This window comes from Akanthomyces muscarius, chromosome 3 (genome assembly GCF_028009165.1).
Source record: "Akanthomyces muscarius strain Ve6 chromosome 3, whole genome shotgun sequence".
Lineage (NCBI taxonomy): Eukaryota > Fungi > Ascomycota > Sordariomycetes > Hypocreales > Cordycipitaceae > Akanthomyces > Akanthomyces muscarius.
The window spans coordinates 462,726-485,723 of NC_079243.1; the positions used below are offsets into that span (position 1 = coordinate 462,726).

At 51.5% G+C, this 22,998-nt stretch overlaps 8 protein-coding genes across 9 annotated transcripts; 4 read left to right on the forward strand and 4 right to left on the reverse strand.

Moving 5' to 3' along the window:
• Positions 1-357: 357 nt before the first annotated feature.
• Positions 358-1,184, reverse strand: LMH87_001468 (uncharacterized protein; the record flags this gene model as incomplete). The annotated part of the gene is made up of 2 exons (XM_056192748.1): positions 358-603; positions 654-1,184. The coding sequence occupies 2 exons, from the start codon at positions 1,182-1,184 to the stop codon at positions 358-360; spliced, it is 777 nt and encodes a 258-aa protein (XP_056049853.1).
• Positions 1,185-4,868: 3,684 nt separating this feature from the next.
• On the reverse strand, positions 4,869-5,783 carry LMH87_001469 (uncharacterized protein; the record flags this gene model as incomplete). Its single annotated transcript, XM_056192749.1, has 2 exons — positions 4,869-5,128; positions 5,183-5,783. 2 exons carry the CDS (start codon positions 5,781-5,783, stop codon positions 4,869-4,871), a joined length of 861 nt encoding a protein of 286 aa, XP_056049854.1.
• A 1,517-nt stretch (positions 5,784-7,300) lies between these two features.
• On the forward strand, positions 7,301-8,145 carry LMH87_001470 (uncharacterized protein; the record flags this gene model as incomplete). Its single annotated transcript, XM_056192750.1, has 3 exons — positions 7,301-7,629; positions 7,700-7,796; positions 8,044-8,145. 3 exons carry the CDS (start codon positions 7,301-7,303, stop codon positions 8,143-8,145), a joined length of 528 nt encoding a protein of 175 aa, XP_056049855.1.
• Positions 8,146-9,053: 908 nt separating this feature from the next.
• Positions 9,054-10,451, reverse strand: LMH87_001471 (uncharacterized protein; the record flags this gene model as incomplete). 2 transcript variants are annotated; one of them, XM_056192752.1, is made up of 7 exons in its annotated part: positions 9,054-9,380; positions 9,430-9,524; positions 9,594-9,631; positions 9,699-9,716; positions 9,776-9,785; positions 9,836-9,865; positions 9,923-10,451. In XM_056192752.1, the coding sequence occupies 7 exons, from the start codon at positions 10,449-10,451 to the stop codon at positions 9,054-9,056; spliced, it is 1,047 nt and encodes a 348-aa protein (XP_056049857.1). The 2 variants fall into 2 exon arrangements, with proteins under 2 accessions (XP_056049857.1, XP_056049856.1); XM_056192751.1 differs by having other exon boundaries at positions 9,430-9,529; positions 9,699-9,706; positions 10,016-10,045.
• A 635-nt stretch (positions 10,452-11,086) lies between these two features.
• On the reverse strand, positions 11,087-11,721 carry LMH87_001472 (uncharacterized protein; the record flags this gene model as incomplete). Its single annotated transcript, XM_056192753.1, has 5 exons — positions 11,087-11,171; positions 11,223-11,296; positions 11,352-11,436; positions 11,502-11,557; positions 11,638-11,721. The coding sequence occupies 5 exons, from the start codon at positions 11,719-11,721 to the stop codon at positions 11,087-11,089; spliced, it is 384 nt and encodes a 127-aa protein (XP_056049858.1).
• Positions 11,722-12,430: 709 nt separating this feature from the next.
• On the forward strand, positions 12,431-12,826 carry LMH87_001473 (uncharacterized protein; the record flags this gene model as incomplete). The annotated part of the gene is made up of 1 exon (XM_056192754.1): positions 12,431-12,826. The coding sequence occupies one exon, from the start codon at positions 12,431-12,433 to the stop codon at positions 12,824-12,826; it is 396 nt and encodes a 131-aa protein (XP_056049859.1).
• Positions 12,827-16,212: 3,386 nt separating this feature from the next.
• LMH87_001474 (uncharacterized protein) lies at positions 16,213-17,441 on the forward strand (the record flags this gene model as incomplete). Its single annotated transcript, XM_056192756.1, has 4 exons — positions 16,213-16,247; positions 16,301-16,374; positions 16,445-16,926; positions 16,989-17,441. 4 exons carry the CDS (start codon positions 16,213-16,215, stop codon positions 17,439-17,441), a joined length of 1,044 nt encoding a protein of 347 aa, XP_056049860.1.
• A 1,979-nt stretch (positions 17,442-19,420) lies between these two features.
• LMH87_001475 (uncharacterized protein) lies at positions 19,421-21,991 on the forward strand (the record flags this gene model as incomplete). Its single annotated transcript, XM_056192757.1, has 5 exons — positions 19,421-20,363; positions 20,475-20,627; positions 20,681-21,359; positions 21,753-21,905; positions 21,958-21,991. The coding sequence occupies 5 exons, from the start codon at positions 19,421-19,423 to the stop codon at positions 21,989-21,991; spliced, it is 1,962 nt and encodes a 653-aa protein (XP_056049861.1).
• Positions 21,992-22,998: the final 1,007 nt, after the last annotated feature.

Sequence of the window (22,998 nt, forward strand, 5' to 3'; positions counted from 1 at the left end):
TGCCACACTTGCATTGCGCTGCGCTAGTGGCCGTTATTGATTGCTACTCTGCCGCGCCGATATCCTCAATCAGAAAATACAGGGCTGCGCAGCTGCCGGTTTTGACATGGCTTCTACAGAAAACCTTGGCAGATCCTGGAGGTCATTCACACTGATTTTGTGCCACAGTTCGTCTTTGCAAGTATAACACTTCAAATATATATGGCTGTACATGACTCCGTTTTAGTTTTGCGCTACCCTCATTTCGGAGCATGCAGCGCTTGTTTCGCCTCACCGTCGGCTCTTGTATACTCGCCGCTGTGCGGCCATGTATTTTGGGCTCGCTCTCCTGCCCAGGAGACACACCAGCCGGTCTTGTCAGTGCCCCTCATGCCATGAAGACAAGTTCTCCCTGTAGGTATCCTCCGTCGCGGCTTCCTTGCAGGCACGCTCCGTAATTCGAATAATATCCTGAATCCGCTCAAGAGAGCGCTTGATGTTGTCGATATCGACAAGTGTCTTCTCAAGCGAAGACTTCCGGGTGTGCTGAACGTTCAGCTGAGCTCGAGCAGCGCCGTTGTAGAATTCGACATACGCAAAAAGCTTGCGGGCCTCGAAGTCGATCTGAAGGGTCCTGTTAGCAACTACCGGGGAATCGGGCTACGCAATCGTACGCTATGAATGAACTCCTCACAAGTCAAGCGTTCGTGCTGCCTTGAAGCCGCCTCGCACCGGCTGCTGGCGTGGGTTGCAGGCTTGTAGGTAGGTTGAGAAGCATCGTACTGCTCGCGGGGAGGCAAAGAAGCCCTGGGAAGAGATATATAACCTGGAGACAAACGGGCGAGCCGGTAGGAGTGTGATATGACAGTAGAAAGCCAAGAGTTGCCATTTGGTTTAAATACGTCGCCGTGGCGGACTGGATCGACGATGGACTGTTCCAACCTAGGATGCGTGGCAGAACTGCTAAACGAAGGCTTGACAGAGCTGGTCGAGGCCATACTACTATTGAGACCCGGAAGAGCCGAGATCGTGCAAGAAGATTGCACAAATTGCGAGTGTTGCTCTGCGTTGACAATCTTTGGAGGCGGAGAAGCAATCGGCAAAGTACGACGGACAAATGTATCATGCGAGACATCTTGAGGGGCCCCCATGTCCGAACAAAAGACGACGCCCACAGGCAAGTTGAGATGTTTCATATCAGCCATAGTTGGTCGGACTGCTCAGAGAAGCACGTAGAGGTACGCAGCGATGTTGTACAGCGTGGATTTTGACAATAAATACAGTCGATAGAGAGAAGGAGTTGGGCCATGGCGCTGCGACCGAACGGGGGACGCAGCACTGGTGCTATAACGACTTAGCTCAACACTTATTCAGATGTGCCAACAGGTGCTGCACATTTATGGAGTAAAAGAGCTTACAGGGAAGGCCATCCCTTATCAGCGCACGTTGCCAAGATGGCCGGTCGTCTCCTGGCCCATCTCATGGATGCTCATCGCAGGTCCGCCGTGGAGATGAGCGTCCCTTGGCGTGAGATGGGTTTCTGAATGCAGAAGCACCTGTGGGAGACAAGGGGAAAGTGCCAACTCGCCATCGAGGAGTAAACCAGCTGAGCTGCAGCGCTACGACCACGCTGCATCACACACGAAAAGTATGATTGTGTGTGGGTTGAGTGGCGGCCTGCGGGTGACAGGATCAGCGGAGTAGGTTCTGCTTCCATACATGCCCAGCCTTGTCGCGCTGATGCTGTGCGTCACTGGTCTTGCAATTTTCAGTCTCTTGTGAAATTAGTTCCAGAGGGCGCAACTTGGTATGTACTGTACAGGCCCAAACTATAAAACAAGAGGCTGCAACCAGTACACTGAGCTACCCCTATCACCATCCAACACTCTCAAGCCCACTGTGGAGAAATGGTACCGGGGTGAAGGGGGTGGACGTGAGCTGAACCACTCTGTATCGTGGAGCCTGTACCCAAGGTCACTCAATATGACAGGGCTAGACCCGGCCACGACAGAGCATGTGACGCTGGGATCCCCTGGCAAAGTACCTTGGGGAGTCTCACACGCCGCGAAACGGTACCTTGAAGTGATGCCGGCTCCAGATGCTCGCTAGAGCAGAGGCTCTCAGGGGCTCCACTGCTTTGTGCAGTCGGCCGACACGGGCGCTCCGTGCGCACAGGGCTTGCGTAGGTGACGGCTGATGCAGCTGACGCGGAATTTGTCCTGTAGTTGGGTATGGCTGTCTTGCAATGTTTCTCTCTCACACAGGTAGAAAGCTGCCATCAAGACACGGACCAACCAGAAAGCCACAAACGCGTCGGGGGTGTCTGCTCCACGGTCCGCTAGACACTGGCAAGTCGAGCCTTGTCAAGGCAGTTGCCGGCCAATTGGTGTGAATTAAATCAGCCCTGGCGAATCATCGAAGATAAAGTGTTGATTGGATGCTAAAATTAGGGACTCGGTTAGCTGGGGCTATTCTGAGAGCAAGGAATAAGATCATCAGACCTGGCTGAATAATATGCTTCACAGTCTCTATCATAATTAATTACACCTCCCATTCATCCCGCAGTGAGCGTCGGGTCGGCTGCAGGCTCAAGTGGGCTTGATGGTAAACATGATATCGTGACTGATGGTTGTGGAGTGGGATGGACCCATAATGAGGCCCCGGCCAGAAGAGGAATAGCCTTGAGCTAGACACGTCGTGTGCACGCCATTGATGAACCAGCGAGGAGTGAAGATGAGATGTGACAACATGTTGGGTAAATTCGGTCACTCCAGCGTTCTTCCGGGGACGCACGCCCGCTACTATTGATTTCGCCCTTGGCGGTGCCCCAGCAACCGGTCGCAGCTTCCGCTCTCCAATGTTGCTAGTCCAATGCAAGGGATTCGCACTACTGACCACGTTGGGAGGCGACAAGCCAATCCTTCAGCTTGATTATTGGGCATGACAAAACCCATACCGGCAATCAAGCGACTTGTGGCACATCTTGCATGAGACTATGTCTTATTTGCCTCGCAGGAGACCGCGGTATTTCTAGGGGAGTAAAATGTGGACCTCACAGGTTCCCTCTGGGCTGGTAGAAGCAAGCTAGCTAGCAATGTTGAAGCCAGCTGGGAGAGCTGCTGCCTACTCAGCCGGCCACTGCTCCTGCGGAAACAATGGCCTAGCTGTAATTGTTGATTCTTATGCGTGGGCTATGTAAAGTACCTCGTTCCTTGCCTGCAAATTCAGGATCTTATCCAAAGCATCCTTTCAACAGTTTTTCCCCTCCTGCCGCGACTATTGTGAGAGACTTTTAACACGTAGGTTCTTAAGGTCAGCTCGTTTTTCTCTATCGCTAACTGTAGCTTTGGCAGACGCTATCAGGCATCATGACTAGAGAACATGATTATGTTGATAAATATACTTGCGAAGTTGAGAGCAAAGGAAAGCAATTTACGCTGGTGAAGCTCGAAAGCACGATTGCTGTCCATATCAAGTCAGACGTGAACCATGCAAAGCACGTCCAACCAGACATCGAGGAGATTCAGTCCGCCATAGAAGAGCTTGATGGAGAGGAGATACCAGGCTTGGACAAGCATCTGGGCAAATATAGAGTGTTGTAGATAGAGAAGTAGCATCGCAGCGTCTTCCCGTGGCTGTACCTAGAATGTCCCCTGGCATGATATGATGGGTACCTAGTTAAACCGGAAGAACACGTCCCGCCAATGGCTACAGTAAGCCTGCAGTAGCGGAAACGTTGCTGGCAATGGTGACACACAGCCTAGCGCGGCTTAGCTTATCATACAGAGCGTTCTCTGCTTTGATCGACCCGAGTAATAAAGCCGGGCGCTGACACAATTGATTGGAGGATCAAGGGATGTGCGGGGAAAGAGCTACCACCAGGCGCGGAGCAAACATGTCATTGTGAACAACCATAAGCTGCCCTTGCTGGCACGGCAGTCGACCGCAAGTCGTTCCGCAATAGTTGGGCCGTCGGACTGCCAGCTTACAAATTCAATCAGAATTTTCGGGGTCTACAAGCAGTGTCTGTGCACAGGCTGTATGAATGTTAAACCGTTTGCGGCCCGGAACACGGCCAGTACCTTTGGTTCAGGCTGTCGGCGCGCCAGGATGAGGAAATGTGAGCACGGATTATGCCTCGATTTCGAGCATCGGGCCGTTTCTCCAACACCCCATCAGCCTAATGCAAGCTTGAGCGCCACCGCGACGCTCCCTTTACGAACAATAGCGAAATCACTCTCGCGGAACGAGGGAATTACCACTCCCCACGAAAGACCTGGTGTGTTGTGACGGACCGGCGCAATGCGACGCATCTGGCATGGCTCGGCCGAGGGCCCCTCTTAACTATCGAACCACAGCCATCGGATACTGCCCAGAGTGCATGCACATCCCACTGGTTCACTGACCATGTCTTTCGGTGCAAGCCACAGCGGCATCATCTGCAGTGTAATTGGTCACACCCACGTCAAGGCCTGCAAGCCAGACATGGCTGAGCTAAAGCTACTTGGCAATACTGACTGGCTGCTCTTTTGACACTTACCGGTTCCGTCGTGTGGGCTGACAGAAAAAAGCAGGGTTCGGATTTAGCGATTCCGAGGAACAGCCATTTTCAAACTGTGTTGCAGTCTCGATGCTAAATCGTTGTCAAGTTGAGTCACACTCTGATGCAAGCGGGTGCACCTCCAGTTTTCGGAAGCGTGAGAGATTGCGATGTGCCGCTCGTATCCTATTGCATGCACAGGGAGGCACCTGTTCGGCAAACTTGCGCATCTTCGCTTGCTGTTTCACTACCGCAAGGCCTAGCGAGCAAGGCCTCTTCTATCACGCTATTGAGCTGCTAGTAAAGAAAAAGGTTTTAAGATTGGGGCCGTATCAGGCAAAAATTGACTTCATTCCATATAGTAGTATACCGACTCAGGGCTCATCATACTGGCGTCGCAGCTTGACCATGTAGCTCCTACTGTTGCGCCGCCGTCTATTGGCCACTGGGGCATAAGGAGTGGGGTATGAATCAATTCAGAAGGTAACGGAACAACCAGATTGCAGGGTAGCCACGGTAATGATGGCATGCTCGAGTTGCCAAGTGCAGTCGATGGAAGAAGAGTCGGTAGCCTAGTAGGCATTAGATTGACCCCAGTGTGATTGCCAGCTGGGTAGTAGTTAGTTTCTGTATAAAGCCGAGGCTGCAAGGGAATGTCAATACAGCGACTCGACAATGGAGGATGGAGAGGTTTCATAAGCTTCGCGAGTTCGGACTCGACCAGCAACTGCCTGTTGTCTGGAAGTCTACCAGCACCGTTTTTTTGCACGCGCACGAGGACACTGACATGAGTGCAAAAGACAAACTTTTCAATATCCTTCACAAAGTTTTCGTGTTGTTTCTTGATTTGTTGCGCTTTCCCGTGCCAGTCGGCAGCATTTGTCTCAGAACCAGCACAGTGCAACTGCTCATGGTACTGAATTAATGCATCAGTGGTGCCGCGAGTGAGCTTGAAAGTAGCCTCGTTGCGGTCAACCATGTCAACGCAGACAATGCGGGCGTGAATCGGAATCGTCCATCGACCGTAGTGGAGTTCACCGAGGATCCAGATGGCACTCCCCTGATCGAGAATATAGGTCAGGAATTTCTGGCAGGCTTGTGCCGATTGTAGAGGCGTCACGCGGGGGTTCATGTGATGGGAACCCCTGATACTCTTGAGTATATTTTGAAGCCAAAGCTGTGGACTGTGGCCAAGGACGACTGCGACAGAGGCGAGTCTGGGTGCACCAGTTGCTGTCGAGCTCGGTAGCAACCGCCTATGCATGGTTTGAAGTCCTGCGGTTGGAGAAAAAGAATTGCGCTGATCAATGAGAAAGGACACGTAGAAAAAGCTTTCGACAGAGTAAGAAAAAGTGTCAAGAAAGAACAATAGAGTGGTAAAAAGGCTAAATGAAAGGATGGTGGGTGGCCGAGATAATGGAGCCGTTGACGAACGGGTGCCAGCGTATGCAAGTAGGCGAGCTTGGCAAATTCGGACTTTCACACCTTTAAATATCTTGTACTCCTGAAAGTGACAAGGGCAGTTTAGAAATGGCCCTGCGGAGTAGATTTCGTAAGGCAAGCCCTAAATGTAGCGCGGAATCTATAGACTATCGGCACTGGTTGTTAAGCTATACTGGCTGTGCACCTCCACTGCTCTCATACGAGGAGGCAAGCCACGGCCAACACCCACCGTTACGGGCAATTATCTAGCTCCTAGACTGCAATCAAAACCAGGCTGCCAGGCTGACGGTGTTTGGACCCAGAGCAGCGGTGGATACCTGCGTTATGACTCCGTCCAATTTATGATCGAAGGAGGCGTGCCGTTAATCCAGCCACGTACTGCGTGCCACAATGTAAAGCAGTTAGTTCGCTCAATGAGGCCACTCGGAAGTCAAAAGTTGGTGGCGCACTAGTGCTACATGAGGTGCTGCATCAACTAAATTGGGTTGAACAGTCACAGGCCCAGGCAGACCGGTCATCGTCTGGCAGCCGAAGCTGCATCAGCTATTAGCAAAGCCAAGGGTGAATGCAGATATGTGTGCCAGGTTTAATGCTGCTGGGGGGAGTAAATAAATATACCGGCAGCGGGCGAAGATCACTCGCTTAGCCCCGGAGAAGGGCAGTGCAGAAGCGGCTGCAGTGCAGAAGCCCGGCCATCAGCCGCTGAGATACTTAAAAGCCCAATCAACGATCTTCTATTTACAGGAAGGCCGGCAGTCTTGACATTTCAGCGTCTACAGCAGCCCAAGTTTTCAAAAGCAAGGCCAGAAACTCGGTTGTATAGTATTGTATCTGCCAAAATGCCTCATTTTGTCACTATCGATGACTCCTACTACGACAGAATGGAGTGGCAAAATGAAGCCTGATTCGATGCGTACTTGGACATGGTTTGCTCTGGCGGCCGCAACAAGCTCCGCAGTTGCCCACCGGAGGACGTGTTACCTCTCCGACCGGTAAATACTGTTTCTAAATCGGTACAGGCGCCATTTTCAGTGCATGGGCAGAATACGGTCTGTTTCTTCTTGCTCTCTGTGCCGAGGAGAGACTTACAAGTACTATTTTACTGTCCTCCCCATCGCCGCAGCCCAACTGTTCCTCCTATGCAAGCACACTGTCTGCGAATTCGTTCACTTAATACCACTTCTGACTCGCCTCTAGTGCCCTTGTTAGTCCTTCTATTGCGTCGGCACCGAGTTTGCAGTGCAACCGAAAATATCACCAACATCATCGCTCTTCGCTTGCATCCTCCATCAACACGCCGAAGAGTGCACCGGACGTGGTGCCCGAATTTCTCTCACAATGGATTACGTTTCTCGGGCAGAAGAGTCAAAGGCTTACCCAATACTAGTGCAGCCAAGCGGTGGCTCATCCGGCAGACAAACTGTGCACCCTCAAAAGAAGGAGATATTTTCGCAGCAGCCAGTTGTCAGGAAGCAGACTAAGTGGTCTCCCGAGGAAAATGCCGTCATTATTCAGCTCCGCGGTCATGGCATGAAGTGGGATGACATTTCTAAGCGGTTGCCTGGTCGCAGCTCTATCAGCTGTCGATTGCATTATCAAAACTACCTAGAACGCCGCAGCGAATGGGACGACGATCGCAAAAACAAACTTGCTAGACTTTACGACAGGTATGGCCGCTCATTGAGGCAGCGGATTGCCATCTTCGCCGTCGCTATTTAGCTGACCTATTTCTCTCAGATTCAAAGCGGAGATGTGGGCGAAAGTAGCGGAAGAGCTTCAGATTCCCTGGCGGGCAGCAGAAGCAATGCATTGGCAGCTTGGAGAGTCTGATATGGTACACAGAGCGGGCGGTACTCGTTTCACACTAGTTGCAGCCAACGCAGAAGCGGCCGACCGAAGTTTTCGGATCCGAGGACAGGCACATTCACAGTCCGAGGAGAGCGTGGGACGTAGCACACGGGCAATTTTTCCTAACACAGAAAATCGAGGATTTGCCCTTGTACCGCCCAGCGTCATGGGTCTCCCTACAATAGCCATTTCCGGTGGATCGCCAACGATGAATTCGATTGGTGCTACTTCAGATACTCAATGGCAACAGCAACCTCCGCCGCCTGGTGACTATACTTATGAGTCGAGCCCAGATTTGCCTCCGATTCGGCATCAACCAGAATCTCGAGCTCTAAGACCCTTGCCTGGAGTCGCCGGTTTGACGACGGGTATGTCGCCTTATTCTATGCCCTCACCAACACACCGGTCCGGGCCGCAGCCGCCTCACCCGCACAGCATTTGCCCGGATGTGTTCCAACAGCTTGGTGGCCGGTATCAAAAGCAAGCCGCTTCAATGTACGCTGGGCCTAATCACAATCGACTGAGGCGACCGGGTAGCCCGGATCAACGATTGCAAGAAAGCAGCTACCGACGACGAAGGAAGTGACTTGACAAATAGGAAGTAAATAGACAGATTGGTACTCGGCGGCATGGATCCACAAATAGTTACCTTAGTTGTTCCGCTGCGGCTGCTTTAGCTAATCAGTTCGTGACGACGCTTTGGAGGCCGACATCCGTACAAAATTGCTCTATCACCAATCAGTCGCAAGAAACAGCGACGGAAAATATCCATCAGTTCAACTTACAGTGACAAGGCCGTGTCTTTTGTAAGCATTTCTTCTCTAACGTCACGCAGAAAGCTGGATACCTCTTTGTAAGACCAATTCAGGTCACGCATAAGGGGCACAGCGCTAAGCGGCCAGAGCTCGTCAGTGATGGCCGCCTGGCCATGTTTACCCAATTTCCTCCGACCAGCATCCTTCGACAAAAGATTCAGCGGCACATCGTAATGTTTATGTTTTGTTATGTGCAAAACCAGCTTGAGGTCACTCTCTGTCTTTAAAAAGTTAGCGTGCGCTGTAACAGCTAAAGATGTGCGGTGTTGGTGGGCGTTTCCAGGTTTTTGTACTAATTAATAGGCCCGCGTGCTGTAAATTAGCGCTGGTGCCGCCCATTTTTAGCTGTTACAGCGCAAGGCCTATTTAAAAGACAGAGAGTATGACCTCAAGCTGGTTTTGAGCATAACAATAGCATTCCTATGAACCTAAGTGTTGGTAGCGAGCACTTTTTTGAAGCTTTGGACGTGAATCTGCAAGTGGCCGTCGCTGAGGAGCCTTAATTCTTCCACAAACACGAGAACTTTGTTACTGGGCCAATTCAAACGCCAGTCCTGGCCTTGATCTGAAAGCTGGATTTGTTTGGTTCCTATGAAGTACGGAACAGCCAAGCTGAATGCGATCTGTGACTTCGATTCAATGCAGTCATCCTCGTCTTTGTTTCTGAGCCGTAGCAGGTATTGTCTCGAAGCAGGGCTCTGGAGATCGTCGCTCGACAGAGTGAACGTCCCTTCCCATTTGACCTTGGTCGATTTCTATGCCGTGTTAGGGTTGCATCATTATTTTATCATATAATACACATACCAAGTGTTGAAGTACTTCCCCCATAAAGACCTGACAAGCGGGATACAGGTTCTCATCAGGTTTGTTATCTCGGGGATTTTTGCTCGCCACGACCTCTGTTCTAGCGTCATTATGCATCTTGTATAATCTCTCTTCTTGCGTCTCTTCTTGCGTAGAGAACTGACTTCTCAGTGTCGTGGATAGTGGGTATAGCTCTAACAGGCTATACATTGGTAAGCGCTTTATGGCAGGTACCAGTCTTGGCATCAGTATTGCAGGGTCGAGCTGACGATAAATGCTGTAATCCACTGTAGCAGCCTCCACTGCACCCATCTTCTCGACGTACTCCAGGTCTCTCATTCCATACTGGCCATCGTCTACAGCCTGCGTAAGTGAATGTACAGGACCAGTCAGACGGAGGACTTACTAAATAAAGGAATTGCGTGAGCACGATTTCCTACGCGTTGGGCACATGCTGCTGTAAATTGGAATAGCTCCACATTATGGTGCCTACGCTTCCTGACAGCTTCGACGGTGGCGATAGGACCGGAGGTTGACGGCCGACTCCATTTCTTTAAAAATAGGAGTAGCAGCTCGTTTATGCTACCAGGGGTCTGTAATTCTGCTGATATAGCATCTTCAGCTGCTCGAAGTACGAGATTCACCACGCAGCTGATGGTGTAGCTTCGACGCCCCTCGTGCAGTGGGTGGCAGTCGTCCGCGATCGGAGTATCAGGTTGGCTCAACAAGCTTTCACATCGGCTGACGAATTCCGGCAGAATTTCCTCTTTTCTGGTTGTGATCAAAGCCGGGACTGCCGTTATCCAAGCAACAAAATATTGTGTGGCGGCAATTTGCTGTTCAGCAGGCAGAAGCAAGGTCCTCAACCTCGAAGGCGGGGTTGGTGGGAAGGCCGATTCGCGATCCCTCTGCGCAGCTCCACGACGAGCCTGCTGCAGCGAGGCATCTTCTGCAGAAACGCGGCGTTTGCGATCGAAGTTACCTGGCGTCAAGTTTTCGATGTGTCTGAAACCGTCACCCATAGCACTGTGTGAACCCTATTGTCCTTCTTCTATCTTGTTTGTTGTTGATGACCCATACACCGTGCTCCATTTGTGAGGGGTGACAGCCAATCACAACGTAAAATTTATTTCTTACGTAAACAGCTTGAGCGGTTGTGCGCGGCAATCCAGTTAAAGAGGCAAGATAAACACTGTGAGATAAATAAGGTGAGTACCCCGAAAAAGAACTTGCAATTTGTGGATTAATTATTGGATTAGCAGGGCGCAGATCTAGGTCAAGCGGATAGTGAATCCAATTCCACTTCTTCGTTCGCAGGTGTGCTCTTATCGTTACGGATGAGTTTCTCAAAAGCGCGAAACGGAGTCCGAGAAGCTACTGATAAAAGCAGAGACACGATGATAAGCTATCACTTCGTCAGTGACTAACCTGTTCGGCGGTGGTCAACTTACCGATTGGAGGTCATCCCGTACCAGTGCAGCAAGCGCCGCCACCATATCGCCGACGCGCGCGGCGCAACGAGGAATCATCCAGCAGCAGCTAGACTCTGTTTGGAGATTTTTCAACTGCCGATAGAAGGATAAGGCCCCAATGGCGTTTAAAAGGCTAGCGACCGGCTCAAATAGACTTTCATGGAATCCAACAATTGCAAAAACATTCAGTAGCGCAGCGATGGAAGCTGGGAAAAAGGACAGAACAAGACTGTCAAGCCGTGTATTTCCGACCGAATAAAGAAGGGCAAACTGCGGTGATATGAGTGCGGGCTTGTTGTGTGAGGGCGACGTGACACGAACCTCGCTGCAAATGTCAACCAGAACCGTCGTGTATATCGCATGCTGCAATGGTAATCCAAAACACCGGAGCCATACTATGAGGATGGGTATCAGCGCCATGGAAAGGACAGCCAATGCAGAACAAAATACGATGAACAGCGCCAGAAACCGCACTGCGATGGATTGCGCCGTCCGGTCGTGTGAGTCTTCCATAACTTTGGCAGCCTTTCGCGCCCTGAGTAGAACCCGCAGACATTCCAAGCTAGTGGGAAGCAAGTAAAGTGGGAGACAGATAGTTACACATAGCTCTGGCGACATGTTAGGATTTGCGAACGAAGAAGGTCCGAGCCCGTGCCCTTGGGGTATAGAGAGAATATGTCAGCTTCTCAATGTTTGGCTGATGCAAGGCTTGCAGACACTCAACGGAAGAGCCTACCGTGGGGCGCCAAAAGATCAATCGCGATGCATATAATAGCGTATGCTCGACCTCGGCAGGATGCAGGTAGCTCGTAGTGCCCATGGGTAGGCTATCGACACCCCTATGCTCTTACTGAGACCGCGCACTCAAATCTGACCCACTATAGGACACCATCCTGTGGTTGGTTCAAGCCCGAACTAGCCTCAGCCCCGGACTGAGTGGGGATCAGACCCATAATGAGGCCCCAGGAGGCAGGTGTGCTCTCCTGGTTCCAGTCAGCGCTGGCGACTTGTATGCACCCCATCCAAAAGCCACTTAGGAGTAAAATGAGAAGTGACAGTACGGATCAACTGTCCCAGTGAGTCTCGTAATCAGGTCTCGCTCATCACGGACTCCTGGCTTTCGGGGCGCTATCTTAGGCTAGTCCTCTCGGTAAGTCAACCTCATTATATCAGTCGACAAGCCAGTGCCGGATGCTTCCCCGTTGGTGGGGAAGCGTCGTGTTCTTCAATTTGGTTTTTTTAAAACGTCATTGTACTTCTGATATGCTTTAGCTGGGAGCTTGCGTGAGTGTACTTTCCCGCCAGGGACGCCTCGCATTGCATTTTTGCCGTGTCCGACCCTGCCACTACCATTGAGACCAGCGGGTTTCGAGTACAAAAGGCAGAACAGCCTCGGGATCTGTGATTGATGAGACAAAGGTAGCATTACACCACTTGCTGCTTCAAGTCATACTTATCAGCCGGCCCTATTCTGTTCTTCTCTTTCCGTCTATATACCAGTTCCAGTGGCGACCTTGCTATCCGTCACCATGCATCTACCTCTCTCTTTCGGCCAACTCTTCAAGTCCAAACCTACTGTCTTTTTCTTTTCGGCAGAGGGATCAGATGTCAGCCAGAACATCGTGAACCTGTTGCAAGACGACCACTATCAGATGAAACGCATCAAAGCCAAGCACTTGCGTAAACGAAAAGTCAATGTCATCTTCTACGATGAGATGGCTGACCAGGGACAACTCTTCAAGCAGCTCACTTTATGTGAATTTGATATCGTCATACTTATCGGCGACATGGTGCTGAAATATTATGATGGGACAATTCGAGCCGACCGCTGCATTACTGTCGAGCGACGTGGCATCAACGGAGTAGGCGCAGCTCGAAAAGCAATACTCGCAACGCTTGGGATCAAGCTCAGTTCGAATATTTAGACTATTTATATATAATCCAAATGAAACGACGAACACTTTTGATCTTTCTATACCCAACGTGCCAGCCAGGCCTTCGCCACCATTGCAGTGCATTGCTGAAATTCCGTGACTCAAGCCATCTTGGACATGACTGGCGCTAATCGGGCCAGGGTTTCACAGAAGAGGCTACTGAATTGGCCTCTGGGCGCCATGCACGCCATGTTTGTTCGTCATGTGGAGCTATCGAGGCTGAGATGGACAGGGTAACCCAACCACCTTCCGATTCAGCCTTCCTGTCATAAAATTGAATAGCAGTTCCGTAGATTCATTTTGAGCAGAAACTTTCATGTGTGACCCTCGTGGCCAAATAGCCGTCACCCGTGATTTACTCGGATGGAAAACGAAGGAAAGGACCAAGGATTTTGACTTCGAGTCCTACGTAGTCGTGTTGACGCACAAGGTAGATTACGAGAGGTAATCTTTGAACAATCTGATAACATGATTTAAAGAATTTGAAATTATGCTAGTATTCCACTACCATAACCCTGCAGTTCTTTTACCGTCGCTGTTTGAGAACCCGCGATGTTTTCGCGCCAGGGCGCGGTACTTTCCCACTTCCTATCAGTACTGTCTGTAAAATGTATTCTGGATAAGCAGTGCAGTACTTACCTGGATTCTTGCGCCAGCCAGATCCTGTCCGACCTGGTCCGCTCTGGTACGTGCAGCCAATTAGATACTCGACAAGAACTGCGTTACCAAGGCCACATTCTTGGATCATGCGTATACAGATCTTCATCTTTGTGTGTATGGCTGGGAATTGATTGTTTTCTTTGTCAGAGCCCTCTGAGTGGATTGAAAATTCAGACTCAGGCGCCATGCCTTCAGATTGTGATGGTCTTGGTGATGCTATCTCAGACTCTGGTGTGGGTTCTGAGACTGGCGCTGGTCCAGAGTTTGTTGTCGTGCAACCCCCCGCGTATTCCATAGCTTCTTTGGTTCCTTGTTTTGATGGAATCCGGGGTGTGACTTCTGGCTGTAGTCGGGCTGTCTGCAGAGCAAGTGCCGAAGTTGGACAAGTTTAAATAGAGACCAAGTTCAGGTCGTGACTGGATACGCTCGAAGGGTTTTAATGTAGGCCCAATGATCTGTAGTTCCTAAAATAGCAATGCCAATGAAGTGCTGGACAGTAGCGCCCGAGCCTCACGGCCTCTTGTCTGGCTATTTAGCGTATGACGCTCAACGTATGACAGCCAGTCATTTGCGCGCTGAACCTGGTCAACAGAGGAATCGTCATTGCCCATACAATAGGACCATCGCGCTGCTCCTGCCAGCCAATAGGCACAAAACCCTTCGCGCCTGAGTGCTAATGGGGTGCTTTCTTGTTCACCTATCAGCTCCACGTCAGCACCGTCTTAAGGAGAGTGCGGAACGAAGATGACTGCAACTGGCGCCAGCCTCTGTCAAAGACTGGTCTCGAGACACATACTTGAACTCACATGGCGGAATTAGCAAGTTTTTTACGAAGTGGTATCCGTTGTAGCGGTACGGGGGCCAGGTGAAGGGCTGTGCCTGGTGGCTGGAACTTTAGGGGTGACAAGCCCGGCTAGGAAAAGCGGACGGTCATATCTGCCAACTGGACTGGGTTACGGGTCAAAAATGGTCACCTGGGCTAGACCAGCGTCCTTGGGCTGATCTTGGAAGGCGACTTGCTGCAGTACTTGTACCGACCACGCCACGATTAAGCACTGCCGTTCGGTAATTCAGAAAACAAAGAAGGGCTGTGGGAGCAGCAGTGACGCAGCTCCCGGCTTGCACAAATGATTGGCCCCAACGAACGTTCGGAGAGTGCATGCTCATCGAATGGGAAGACCTTCAAAGAGGTGGATCACAAATAAGGATCTGCTGCTGCTAGCCCAATTATGCTATGCAAGTATGCGACGGAGCCCAACAGTACTCAGCGCTGTGCATAGGTGCACGATGTACCGGCTTCCGCATGGGGGTACAACGGTGGAGGGGCACCTCCAGTGGTGTCGGCAAGTCCGGATGGTACATCGAAGGGCGCGGCAGGTGTCGAAAATCAGGTTGAGATGGCAATGCTGAGTGTGGAACGCGCCGGCGCACGGTCTCTCGTCCGTCCATCATTGTCATGCATCTGCGTTCGATCAGGCTAGCTGGTGTGGTAGCAAGCATCAATCTGCTGAGGCATCTCGCTCAAGGACATGCACCGGCAGGTGTAGCTCTATCACAATACTCAGAATTCATTGGTTAGCTCGCACTGTCTAAAATAGCCATGGCGTTTTGGAGCTCGGCGTTTCTGCCACTCTCCGAAAGTCAATACAGTCTTGATTCGAGGTCTACCCGTGCAAGTACTGCACCCCGTCGCATCCCCGCACCCCCCCAAGCCTCCCCTTCCCCTGTTGCATGTGAACAGGGTAGATTGTGTTTACTCTCCACGGATTTGGCCATGCCGCGCCACCACTCGCAGATGAGAGGTTGGTGTGTGTGTGGGGGGGACAACTGAGTCGTCTTAAAAAGGATATTGCAAACGAGCCTTGACGGAAAGAACGTTTGTCTTGGTAACTCCTCAGAGCGACAAAGCTCCAATGTGCTGTATCGCGGAGAAGCCTCCGTCCCTGCCTCGCACGCGCTTCACGCAATCTCCCACTTTATGCTGAGACATTGTGTAAGAAGGAAAATCTTGGGGGCTGGCCTTCAGCTGTGCCCACACACATATACACTGCATGGGCAGCGTGGACCCCTCAGATCCTTCAAACTGGTTGTGATTGAACTTGGCTTGATCGCCTTTCATGGCTGCCGTAATTGCTCAATCATGTACCACGCCGCGAAACTCAATTATGTCTTAGTAGACTGGCCAGGGATAGCCGTCGATCCGCTCGGTCTATAGGCTTTGATTGAGCTGCTTCCCCAGTTTCTGTATCCTAATCCGGTGCCTGTACCTTGCTCGACTCTACCTGCAAAGACAGTTGTTGTGATTGATCTCGCCCTGACCAGCTCCGATCTCGCTACATCTAATTGGCACTTCCTCGGCTACTGATTCTCAGGAATTTGAAAAGATTACAACAAAGCGCACTCACAGGTTCATGTGAGACGACTCACTTGTTGGTGGACAATTGGACCTCTATTCCGCTGTGGCACCTACTATGTACGGCCGAAAAACTCGATCCCGATGTGTGGTGCCCTTGCATGACTAGGGACCTAGCCAGCATGCCGACAAGTCTGCACCACTTGAGCCGATTGAGATACCGTGGTACTGGTTTCAGGCTCGCCAATACTCCGAAAGCCTCCATCCGGCATGCAGACGAAACTAACCCAAAGCCTTTGACAACTAAACGGGCGGGCAACAGTCCATTGCTAGTGACACACATGCCTCCACAACGCCACCCACGATGAACATGCAACGTCGCTGTGCGATGGACGTGGGGTACGGCCATCACATCACTCGCAGGATGATTTTTCCGACTAAGCAGATTCCAGTGATCCACTTAGCGACAAACAGGTAGTACCATCGGAACAACGGGCATACGTTTGGTCAGCCTCATATGGAACAAGTACTATATCGGCTGTGTCCGCCTCGTACTTCCGTCTCTTCCACCTATTCCACTTACAATACTGACACAGGTTACTCATTGGCGAGTGTCAGCTACATCTATCTCGATTTCATCCAAGCACCCACGACGCCTACCATGATCTCCTCGCGGGTGTCGCTTCCAGCTGTTCATCAAAACCCCGAGACCCCTGCTCGCCGGTCGCTGCCGCCTATCTCAGAAATGTTCTCCGACATTCAGCTAAAATGCCATCACCCTCCTCAGCAAGGCTACTATGCTTCGCTCCATTCAAAGTCTATGGTGGATCGTAACGAACCTGTGGGAACTGCCTATGACCCGGTATATCACGACTACCGCTCTGCATCTGGTGACCGCCGTCAGCATCTCGCGCCTGCCCCTCAACCTGACCAGGCCAGCCATATGCCCGCCGTATACAGCACTCCTCAGTCCCAGACTCAAATCGGGCTTATACATTATGATCCTAGTCGTGGCGGGCGCGCGGAGTTTCTCCCTAGACATTTCATGAATTGGTCCTACCAGCAGTTCTTTAGCCGCGTAAGTCTAAATGGATCGTTCTTACTTAAACCACTAAGCGACGACTAATAAGCTGCATTAAGATTCGCTACTTTTCCGGCACAATTGCCAACTTTGCGGAAGCCTGTAGCCGTGATGACCAGCAGCATCTACCCAGCGAACTCGAGGTCGGTGGCATGATTGCCAATGTGGACTCAATCAAGCGTGAGATCGACCAATACCAGTTGTTCATCCAGAGTGCCAAGCGTGTCAGCGAGAGGAACACGGGCGACGATACTGTTGAGGTGACCCCCAACGTCCACATGTACAGCGACAGCACGGAGTTTCCACCGCACAAAGTGGTCAAGAAACAGCGCGTTCGTCCCGCTCGTCCTGGTCACTGTCACGAATGCAAATTGACTGCCTCTTCTGAATGGCGATATGGCCCCAACGGTCCTGGCACTCTGTGCAACGCCTGCGGCCTGCGCTACGGCAAGCTGGAGCGCAAGCGCAAGCGGCAACTAGATGCCCAACCCCTTCCCGCCAAAAAAACGTAGTAAAGTGATATGTGGCGGTTTCTAAGGGCCCGATTACAAAAAGCCTGAAGAGGAGGTAGACCGAATTGTGATTTATTGCTAATTGACGATAGATGCCATAGAAAAGAGCAGCAGCAATGCATTGGGTTGAAAGCACAACTCGTCAAGTACAAGCCAACAAGCCTGTCAAACTCCTTCGATTAGGACTCGGTAGCTAGTTTTTTGCGGACTCTGTTAGTCTTGCAGTAATTTCGTCATTTATACCTGTTTTATAGACGTTATCTTGGCCTTTTGTGAGCCGCGTGACTCTCGCCGATTGAACGTTTTATGTATCTGTGTAGCGTTACTCGGCACATTCTCATGTAATCCCCCCTTGCTCATCCCGCTACATACCACCCCGACCTCGCTGTCGGCGTCCTCTAGCGAACTGTTTTCTACTGACAGAGCCCCACTAAATACAGCGCTCAGGACCTTGCTAGCGCCTGTATTCTTTTGAAGACAGTGTAGAAAAGGACACCAATAATGAAGTGAAGTTTAAGTCTGAACCGAGGTGTAACCCCGGACCAGGACCTCTGATGTCCTTGCGGATACCCAGACGCTGACAGTTTGGTCTCGCTGTCCAGACCACAGTGCGAAGTGATCAAGGAAGGAGGCCGTGTCAAGAGATTTGCCGTGGGTAATGGCTTTGCTGGAGTAGCTTTTCGGCCTGCCACTCGCCATCTTCGCAACAGCCGGCTTGGCTACAACACAACTTTTGGCCACGACACGACTTTTGGGCAGCCCGACGGCAAACCGCAATCGGTCCCATCTGTGGCACCCTTCGTTCCCGGTTTTCAAATTTGTTCTGAGGGACATGGGCCGTCCGACGATGAAATGCTCCTGCGGCTCCCACTTCTCACTCAACAGCACGCGTCACTTCCGATTGCCTCACAAACAATGTTGCGGAAAGGTGTTTGTAGGAGAGCAATGGCGTCAACACGAGATCCAGACGAAGCACCTTGGCGAAGATGAGCCCCCACCAGAGAGATCAGTCGGTCGGCCGAGGACGCGCCCCCCTGAAGCAACATGCCGGATCGGCTGTGGTCTTGTGGTGAAAGCCACATACCAGCGACATCATAGTTTAAAGCACGAACGATGCACCACATGCAATGCAGTCTTTCTGCATACTCATACGTCGAAGCATCGCAAACAGAGTGGGCACACCTCATATGAGCCGGTTGGGATATCATCGACGCCGCAGAGCACCGTACCATTACACGCCGACGGCGACTACCACCACAACCACCACGACCACCACGACAACCACGGCAAGCACGAAAACCACGATAACCATGGCCACTATCCGAACGGAAAGTCAGGAACTCTGTTCTATGGCGTGTACAACATGGTGCGCGGTTACGGTGACCATTTCTATGCTCAATAGCTAGAGCGAATTGACGCCTCAATCGCCAGCCTCTACAAAGAGCAACCCGTCCTGTTTCACCCTCGAACTGAATGGCCGAAGTCCGCCAAGAAACCACCGAATGCTCGTGATGCGAGTTTCGACGATTATAACGACCTGGGTAGAATTGGCTGGTTCATCGGGCATTCCGACGAGTGGCCAATGCATGTCCTGCATGTACATAGCTTCTTTTACCGACTGCGGGAGAGAGAATGGGCGACTGGAGGCGGTATGCTGGCAATGCTCCGAGTTATAACTCGCGGCTTGGAGGATATCGTCGCAGTTGTCCCTTCGGAAATGACCATTCAAGGAGATGTGGCGCCAAAAGTGTTTACTAAAAAGTCAAATGACGTCGGAATAGGCGAAGAACAGGAATGTGTTGGCGGCATCCCGCCACTTCGAGGCACAGCACACAACGCATTTTTTACCCGATCGTTACACGGACGCCGCTTCTGGGTCTTCCTCATCAATTTCTCCGCTGAAGAGGACTTAGATGAAGAAACACTGGTCTTTGGGCTTGTTTGATCGGAGAACGGGAGTCCTCTGGTTCCTCGACTCGATGGCCGGCAACCGAAAAGCCCGCGCAAAGGCCGTTGGGCTTATGTGGCGACTGTTTCTTGACAATATCGGTCTACCGTTCAACTTTCTCTTGGTCGTGCCCGAAGTGACCCCTCAAGACGACGGCTGGAGCTGCGGATATATCACCATTGTCAATGCCCTGCTCATGATCAGAGGTTGTGTCGGGCAATCCCTTCGGGATATGACCGAGACCTGCCGGCTTGACGAGATCCCCGTGGACGGTTGTACTGTAAACCGCCCTCATGACTATTTTTCGCTCGAGAAGTCGGATATACTCTACCTCGATTGGTGTGGCATCGCGGAAACAAGGTCCAAGGCGGTCAACTTCATGTTGAGTGCTCTAAAGCATATGGCAGCGAACGAGTTGGGGTTCATACGAGGAATGCTGCGAGTAGACGACGGACCCGGAACGCCCGCAGTCGATTTGAGGCCGTATTCTTCCCGGGCAAAGATCCCTGCGCTGCAGCCGGGTTTGTCCGCCATTGGCGGGCCTATACCTTTCAAAATCGAGCTGAGCGTACGGGAATATGCAGAACGAATCTTTGACAATCCACCGTCCACGGAATGTTGGCCGACCGCGGCCCAGATGCCCCTTCTTGGGGAACTCGCACGACCGCTTCCGCGAGATCTCCCGGCAAGACGATTCGAAATAACAGCGCTGCCTCGCCATGTGGAATCTGGCTATCCGGGTCCATCGTCTCCGTTCGAGCCTCCATCTGTTGTTTCTTTGGGGAAGACAAAGCGTATGTCCGAGTCGCTGCACGAAATTGACTCGAGGACTGAGGTGAATGACCGGATTTTCCGCAAGCTGAAGCAGTGCTACAGCATACCTGCGGATGATCCGAAGTCTCTGTGGCACCGGAAGATGGAAGCTCTAAAGAAGATGCTCCCTGAGAACAAGGATATACCTTTCGCTTGTATCGGTACCGCGAGAGATGATCATCACTGTGATGTTTTCTGTCTCTCAAATGATGACCTTAACAAGCTGCTTGAAGAAGGGAAGCCGTTGACTAAGCCGATGCTGATAAAAGCAGGATACAACAACGAGCGCCAGCGGGATCTCACGGACAGGCTGCGTGATGTTGTCGCCCCTGGTTCGCGTGTTCAGGTGGGAGACCCGCGTTCGCATGAGAGGCTCCCGCGACCTGTGGCAGTGGAGGACGTTATCAGCGCTATAGAGGGAAAGAGTAAGCGTGTGGGGATCTTCCTTTCACTATGTTGGACATCATCTCTCTACCAGCCTCACCACCACTTCCCGACTTTTTGCAATGTCGTCGCTTTGAGGTTATACAATTACTCGGCTCACGACTCCGCACCGAGTTTGCGGGGGCCGGCAAGCCACGGACAACGATCACCATTCAGGGAAGAGCGTTGGATTTGAGTTCCTCGTTGGCATCTACTCTGTTTGTGCAGGATGGGGCCTTCACGGGTATGCACCGAGATGTGCTTCCGAGCTGGATCCTGAATTACGGCTCTGAAGCCGTCGGCTCTAAAGTCGTCTTTTTTCCGGCCCCCGGCGCCAACATGCTTGAGTTCGAAGAGCAAGGCGAGGATTGGGCTCCAGAGGTTCGAGTTGTCATCCTTGAAGCAGGAGACTATCTGATCATGCCAACGCCGGTTCCTCACGCGGTGCTTACTATGGGAGATACGTGGATGTGTTCAGGAATGTTTATTGACCTCTATAACATACTTTCCTGGCTGGATTCGCTCATCTATACCGCCAAAAATGGCAACACCACCAACGAGCCCATTCCACTCGAGCTCATCAGCGGCTGGCATCACCTTGAGGCATTGTTTATGGAGCACATTCGGCGATCCAGACCAGAAGAGGAAAGCGACCAAATTGCCGCTTTCATGGAACGAGAGCAGGTCCTGCGAGGACTCCTCAGCTGCTCATGCAAAGGGAAATGCGCGGATAGGTGCAAAGGTTATTGTCGCTGCAAGAAGTCCGCTTTCTTTGACGGAAAGTGCGGCCCTTGGTGTCATGTAGCCAGTATAGAGACAACATCAGGCATGGCAGGCATGGCAGGCATGGCGGGCAAGGCCCGACTGCATCGGGGCAATCGGGGCACCAAAAGGAAACGTTCCTAAATTTCTTAAATTGCCGTCGGTCGGCTTCTGCCTTATTATTTATAGACTACGTTACCTATTTCTGCCTTGACTCTGCATCCGAGGTGCGCAATCACCCAGCTTACCACTGTTAAATTGACTGCTTAATCATCGGAGCACAAAAAGCAAACTGATTTGAGTTGAGCTGCACAGCGCTTTACTATGTATCATTTGCAGGCAAGGATAGCTTACGTCCCTGGCAGGTATGTCTGCAGCGATGCGTTGCCAAAATGGTCTGCCGTACGTGCCTCAAGTCACGGCGCCGCTGTCATGGCTCTTCACTGCAAGATAGCAACTGATACGGCATCCTGGAGCACGTCCGCCACTTACCTGGTGGTCTCTCAGGGGAATGCTAGGTGCATAGGACATACGCGTCAACTCTGTTTGCCTTGGCTGACCGTAATCTAGGCGGCATTTGTGGCAGGTTAGCGATGGAGACTAATTACTGACTTTCCTCAACGAGCGCCCGTCCCTGTTACGTAATTATCCTTCCTCTTGTTCTCTATTTAAAGTCCACCATTGCCCCTCCTTGAGATCTGATTCCCGTCCTGAGGACCTACTTACCTTCTTCTGCATTTTTAAGAACAGCTTTTAGCCTACTTCTCCTACAGCTATACTACCAGTCGAAGATGCACGGTGCTGTTAGGTCTGCAAACAGGCGCAAGATCGAAATAGATGGCATGATACGCGGCTGGCCTCTTTGTCACTCTGGCGATTCTGGTCTCTTTGATCTTCATTACAAACCGCCTCCTATGGTCCCAGAAAGCACAATCAAACGAGCTTTTTTCGGCAGCGACACTTACATACCACCTGAGAGAGGCGCATTTGTTCATCGTTGTTATCCCCTCATCCGTTCCATCTCAATTGACTCTCGTTTCTCCCTTGCTCCAAGCAGAGGCGGTAAGCAAGGTTCGGAGCAGCTGCGCCAAGCCGAAACCGAGAGGAGAATGCCGCATGCTTCTGAAGATAAAATCCGAACAGATGAACCCGACTCTTCGGACGACAAGAATGTGGTGGAACACGGGGTCTCGTGGTGGAACCTGCGGGCGGTGCTGCTAGCCATCCACATGGGCGATGACATAGGCATTTCTGGGTTTAGTATTCCGGCCAAAGAGGGAGACTCAGGCGAAAACATCTACAGGGTAGAAGTTGAACACGAGAGTGGTCAGCGACTTGAGCTCATTGAACTGTGCCCGGGAGACATGATGACCATTTACCAGAGTCTCGTCCCAATAACTACGGGTCACGCCGGGCCCTGTCAATGCTTACCTTACAAGGTGGAGAAGTTGTTTGACTATTAGCTGCTTAAGAGGTGTGTGCTTTATCGAACAGAGGTGTTAAGGTGCATCCAAGACTAGGTCGAAAGTAGGAGGAGGCCGATGCGTGAGAGCGACAGGCGCTATAGACACGATAGTTATACAGAAAGCCGTTTCTAATGAACGAATCCTC